The sequence below is a fragment of the Myotis davidii genome, unplaced genomic scaffold (genome assembly GCF_000327345.1).
Source record: "Myotis davidii unplaced genomic scaffold, ASM32734v1 scaffold150, whole genome shotgun sequence".
NCBI lineage: Eukaryota > Metazoa > Chordata > Mammalia > Chiroptera > Vespertilionidae > Myotis > Myotis davidii.
In genome coordinates, this window is record NW_006283437.1 from 2,867,566 (window position 1) to 2,874,033 (window position 6,468).

Below are 6,468 nucleotides of genomic sequence, written 5' to 3' on the forward strand. Positions count from 1 at the left end.
CCTCCTCGCCACAGGCAGCCTCTCCGGCCCAGCCTCCCCGCAGCTTTAGAATTCCTTCGCCGGTGCCTCCGTTTCCTCCAAATCGCTTTCTTCCCGTTTCCAAATTGGACTTTTTTTAAAAAACCAGAACGCCGCTTGTTCCCCCGCGGCCCCTCACTCGGGGGACTGTCTCCCCTCACCCTGCTTCCTTTATATTTGCTAATTATATTTCCTTTTAGCAAAAACAACAACGTACACCCATAATCCACCCATTTTTCATTGTGGGTTGAATTTAATATTCAGCATTGAGGATCAGTAATTATTCTATACTGAGAAGATTCTATTAGAAAAACAAATGAGCTGAGACTTTTGAGTAAAACTCGTGGCAATCTATATATGAAATTTGGTGTGAAAAACAGTGTCACCCTGTTGGAAAATGATCCTCCGGCCTGGGGCGCCCGGGCTGCTGCGCTCTGCCCCGCGCAGGCCACGCTTTCTTGCCGGAACAGTCACATGCCCTCGGCGTAAGTGACCTCTGGTTACGAGATGCCCTCCCGCGCAGCCTGAGACGCGGGGCGAGGCCCGCACAGCCAGGTCGGGCTGCCCCGGGTCCAACAGAACCATCCCCACCTACCGTGCGCCCGGGCCGGCGTGCACCTGGGAGACCAGATCGCCTCCCTTTCGAAGCTGACGTCCTGCTGGGAAAGAGACAGCCACACGTTAACACCTCGTCTTTAAAGATGATTCCAGGTGTTGGTCTGTGACCGAAGTCGGGGTCGGTCAGATGAGGGGACACGGGGGTTGCATTGAGACCGCGGAGTCCGGAGGCCCCGACCGCTCGGCAGACAGGCTGGTGCGCGCCCGGGGCGCTGTCCTCGGGCGCCGGGCCGGTGGCCGGGGCCGTGCTGGAGTCTGGATTGCATTCGAGGTGCAGCTGGAGGGGTTTCAGCAAGAGGGAGATCTTACTCTGTGCACAGGGTAGACTGTCGGGGGAGGGGCAGGAATGAAAGGCTATCAGTGAGCAGAGCAAGCAGTCAAGGAAAGAGGAAGGTTGCTGTGGCTGGGATGAGAGTAGTGAAGGTGGAGAGAAATGGACCGTTCGGATGTTTCGTAGGCGGAGGGAATGAGTAACCGATAATGAGGTTGAGAGAGGACTCAGCAATGATTCCTACATTTTTGGAGTGACCAGGTGTTTGGTGGTACTTTTACTACTTGGGGCCTAAGGAGAAGCTTAGGTTGGATGGATAACCAGGAAAAAAAAAAGAACACATTTGGTAGCAATTGCTGTCCATCATTCCCTAGTGTTGCAATCTAGTGGAGATTTCCTTTTCTCGTTTTTGTTTTGTGGAGGTTTCCTTTTCTTTCAGGACTCATGGACCAAATCACCATTAACCCTGACTTTGGATCCAGCTCTTTCTTCCCAGATGGAACCCATGCAGCACCCAAATGAGACACTTTCTCCCTGAATGCCACCTAGCTTACCTCTAGAAAGTCCTGGAAGAGTGACATCTGTCTCTGTTTTTGTATTGCCTACATGTCCACAAAACTCGGCACATTTCAAATTCCACCAAATCCAGCAGCCTCACAGAAGTGCAGAGTTGTCAGTGTCCCCTCATAGACGGGGGAGGAGCAGTCTGATTGCTAGCCTACAACATTCTTGTTCAGTCCTGGCCCGTGTGTCTCGGTTGCGCATGGTCCCATGTGCCAAGAGGACACAGTTGGATTCCCCGTCAGGGCACATTCCCGGGTTGTGGGCCAGATACCCAGTAGGGGGCGTGCAGGAGGCAGCCCGTTGATGTTCTCATACGTTCTCTCATCATTGTTTCTCTCCCTTCCTCTTCTTAAATCTCTAAAATCAATAAAGAACATTAAAAAAATTAAAAAATAGACATTCTTGTTCAAACATTGGTCTCTTAACGGGATTTTTTTTTAAGTGTACCATTTTGCCACTGCCACAAGCTAACTTCTGTATTACAGGGATTCAGATACGCATGTCATATTATTGTAGGAGGTCTTCATTTTTTTTTTTTAAATGACTGGAGAACTTCAATGGAATGATTTTTGGCTTATTGTCTGGTGTTTCTATTGCCCAGTAATAGAAGAAACTCCCAACTATACAGGTCTGAATTCTCAATGTCCACTGATACTCACCACTGGAAAGTTGATGAGAATCCCTAGGTGAAATTTTGGAACAGTTTGTCTATTTGAACTCCAACTGAGTGGAATGATTCTTGTGTTTAAAAAATAGAAGTATATTGCCGAAACCGGTTTGGCTAAGTGGACAGAGCGTCGGCCTGCGGACTGAAGGGTCCCGGGTTCGGATCCGGTCAAGGGCATGTACCTTGGTTGCGGGCATATCCCCAGTGGGAGATGTGCAGGAGGCAGCTGATCGATGCTTCACTCTCATCGATGTTTCTAACTCTCTATCTCTCTCCCTTCCTCTCTGTAAAAAATCAATAAAATATATTTTAAAAAATGAAAATAGAAGTATAAATTCTTCCTACCCAGCAACACTTCCCAGGCCCACCTGCCTCTGCCCCTCCAAAAAAGGTTCTGGGTTTAAGATTAAAGCATAAAAATACAACATGTAAAAATTTAAGACATTTTAAAATATATTTTTATTGATTTTAGAGAGGAAGGGGGAGGGAGAGAGAAACAATGATGAGAGAGAATCATTGATGGGCTGCTTCCTGCATGTCCCCTACTGGGGATCAAGCCTGCAACCTGGGCATGTACCCTGACTGGGAACTGAACCGTGACCTCCTGGTTCATAGATTGACGCTCAACCACTGAGCCATGCCAGCCGAGCAAAATTTAAAACATTTTTAACCAGATAAATGGCTGCACATCACTACAGACAATGAGAGTGAGGGGAGAGGAGGGGGCTGACAGGGACCAAATACTATGTTTACAGTTTTCCCATCAATCCTATTTTCAGTCCCACATCTCTCTTGCCTCCCAATGTCTGGTGTTTTACATCCCTCCGTCTCTCTGAGATCTGTGGGACAGATCTCATGTCCCATAGATGAGATCCCTCTCAGTCTAGATTTTAGCTGAGCAAACCCTAGGGGTTAGGGAGAGGTGGTATGACAGAGTAAAAGGAATACAGAGCTATATTCTAGGCTCACCCCTGCTGCTGACTTGAACTTGGGAAAGTCATGTCACCTCTCTAAGGTTCCGAAAGAACTCATGTTTCATTTCCCCCATCTTTCCCCAACTCTGCTTTAGTGATAGAACCTCTAAGCAAAGCAGCTGGCACTTCTCCGAAAGGATGAGCCACGAGGCTCCTTAAAGGCAGAAAGTCCTTGGGGACCCAGAGGAACATAGAAGGCCCCGGGAGGGAACTATGCTGGCAGCCTGAAGTCGTAAATAGCCATTCTGCACTGTTAAAGGGCTGTGAACACAATGTGCTTTATCATGATGGATGGTAGGCAGAAGCTGAATCCAGATGGGGCCTCTGGGAAAGCTGTGGAGGAGGCTGTGCAATCACTCTTCTCTTTAAGGAGTCTCTCTGGCCTGACCGGATAAGGAACCCATTGCCTCCCTGGGGTTTAAGCTGACCATGTGGGCCAAGAGCAAGCTGGATGTGCCACACTCATCCAGGGTTTCTGGGATTAGATACAACAAAAAGCCACATCCACAAGTTAACAGCCGTTCCTTGGGTTTGAGTTTCTGTTAGTTGCGCAGATTGGCAGAGCTTTCCCTGAAGTGTGCAGGGACTTCTTAGGGGGTGTTGTCAGGATCAGCCCCTGTGGGGGAGGGAGCAGTTGCAGGGGTGCAGTCATGGGCTCTGACAGGCCCCAAGGGACCTCTGAAGCCGGATGGCTATTTAGGGTTGTTACTGAGTAGAGAGGCCAAGCTTTTGTATGTCTGCATGGACCAGTCACTGCCTTGGGTAAGGTGGCTCTCTGCCAAGGACAATTCCTTGAGAGGCTGGCAGCTGAGATCTGTCAACCTACCTATGACCATCCCCGCAGCTGGGGAATCGGTGTGTGAGCCCTGAAGGGGGACTAGGCGGTGCACTAGCATTTGCAACCGCGCACCCCTACGCTTTTCAGTTTGGAGAGCAGCACCTTCAGGACCCCGGAGTGTCCTTTCCTGCAGGAAACCTACCAGAGAAAGAGGAGAGGAACACACTAGAGCGCCCACTGCGCTGCTGCTCACCTCGAGGCAGAGCTGATATCGCTGTTATTTCCCTCCTCTCCTGTCATCCTGATTCCTCTGATGACCTAGGTGGCACATGTGGTGGGGACCTAGGCTGCCATCCCTGCGGAGTTTAAGCTCCTGGTTGCCATGCACTTCTCAGGCTGTGGCTGCTGCATTTGTCTATATTCTGTCAAAATGGGGCAATGGACACCCACATGGGTTATGTGGGTGCCTAATCATTCCATTTTACTACTGGAGAAAAACTGAGTCCTCTAAGCGGTTCTCAACCTGTGAGTCGCCAACCTGTGGGTCGAGACCCCTTTAGGGGTCGAACAACCCATATAATTACATATTGTTTTTGTGATTAATCACTAAGCTTTAATTATGTTCAATTTGTAACAATGAAAATACATCCTGCATATCAGATATTTACATGACAATTCATAACAGTAGTAAAATTACAGTTATGAAGTAGCAACGAAAATAATCTTATGGTTGGGGGCTCACCACAACATGAGGAACTGTATTAAAGGGTCGCGGCATTAGGAAGGTTGAGAACCACTGGTCTAAGTGCTTCCCTGTCTGCGGTGGGCGGGGCCCTCATTGTCATCTGGAGTCACTCAGCTCCCTAATCCCATTGTCGCATCTATGCTTTCAGACCGCCCAGCTGCTGGTGCACGTGGCTTCTCTGGGAAACACACTCTGACTTGCAGGGTGTTTATTGATCGGGACTGACTGTGCTTGGAACCCACACCTGTGGGGGGCGGGAAGGAAGTAGGACCAGGCAGGAGAAGTCAGGTTTCAGTGCAAGGAGCTCTGAACCTGGGGTGGCCCTCCAGAGTTGTTTGAGTTGGGCCGAGGGAGCAAGTTTTTACCCTGCATTGATCAGTCACTGGTTGCTGGCTGACCTGGAAGGTGTGAACTTGGGCAAGAAACTCTCTTAAGCTGGCAGCAGGAGGGAGGTGGGGGGGAGGGCAGGGGAGTCCTTCAGTCCTGAAGGGAGACTGGGTGGTACAGCACCCATGACAGTTTGTACCTGGCAGTTCCAACCATCAGTGATCTTGACCTCAGAAGCGTTTCAGCCTGGGATGGAGGGGAAGGTGGGGGGGTGGAGCCCCGCCCTGCCCACACGTGCTCTCCTCACAGAACCTCGGAAGCTGCCAGGCCTCATCCCCACAGACGCTCACATTCCCCTGCTCACAGGAAAACGGAGGAGAAGGATGTGCCTTTTGGTAGAATTACTGGCATCTGGATCAGCCGTGGGCAAACTACGGCCCGCGGGCCGGATGCTGCCCGTTTGAAATGAATAAAACTATTGAAAAAAAAGACCGCACCCTTTTATGTAATGATGTTTACTTTGAATTTATATTAGTTCACACAAACACTCCATGCGTGCTTTTGTTCCGGCCTCCGGTCCAGTTTAAGAACCCATTGTGGCCCTCGAGTCAAAAAGTTTGCCCACCCCTGATAGACAGATGCTTTGCCAGGTAGCCTGGAGGAGGAAGCAGGCTATCCCGTCATGAGAAGCCACCGGCAGGGGAACCCGGAGTGGGGAGTAGGGGGAACAGGACGGCTCTGTTCATTGCCTTTGTGCCAGCCTCTGCGACACGGGACTTGCCAACAAGAAGCCTGCCGGGTGTCCTGCCTGGGTAGCCCCGCCTGGCACAGTGCCTGCCGCCGCTGGTGCGTGGTTGCTCTTTGTTGAAGGCAGGAGGGCTAGGTGCTCAGCCTCTCAACCTCAAGTGGGGAGGACAACAGGACCTACCTCGTTCTGTTTTCTATTTCTTCTGGAATTGATGTTTGAGAATTTATATTTTCCGGAAACTGCCCACTCCATCAGTGTTTTAAATCTCCGTTCCAAGAGGTAGAGCCCTTGTGCTGCCCTCAGCATTAGCGCAAGGAAAGGGCTTTGGACAGAATGGGAAGAATTGATTCCTCTCCAAACGGCGACTCGTTTTTACAGATCACCCTTGGCTTTTTCTCATTCAAAATATCCCTGGAAAAAGCGCAGCCCCAAAGCCTTGAATTGTTGATGCATCAGTATTTAAAACGCCATCATTCGGAGGAGGGGGCGGGGAGGCTGTGCTCGCTGAGACCCTTCTGGGGAACAGGTCGCGTTAAGACCCGCCCCTGCTTCTGCACGCTCCCGTTTCAGCGCTTCTCGGTGGTGGATGTGGGCCCGCCGCGAGCCTGTACTGTGCGCTGCAGAAGTTCTATTTTTCTGCGCCAGAACTTTTACTCCATTTCCCAGGGCCCGCTGAAGCCTGTGTTGACAGCACTGCTGCCCCGCTTCTAGCTGTCATGGTCTCGGGGCCCCTGGGGCAGCCCTTGGGGCGGGGGGGC

At 50.7% G+C, this 6,468-nt stretch overlaps 1 protein-coding gene across 1 annotated transcript in view; it reads left to right on the plus strand.

The window, feature by feature from the left end:
* Positions 1 to 415: 415 nt before the first annotated feature.
* PDZD9 (PDZ domain containing 9) overlaps positions 416 to 6,468 on the plus strand; it is a 29,421-nt gene continuing 23,368 nt past the window's right edge. Inside the window, exon 1 of the mRNA XM_015563937.1 lies at positions 416 to 503. Coding sequence (XP_015419423.1) covers positions 416 to 503 — 88 coding nt within the window. The remainder of the gene's footprint in view (positions 504 to 6,468) is intronic.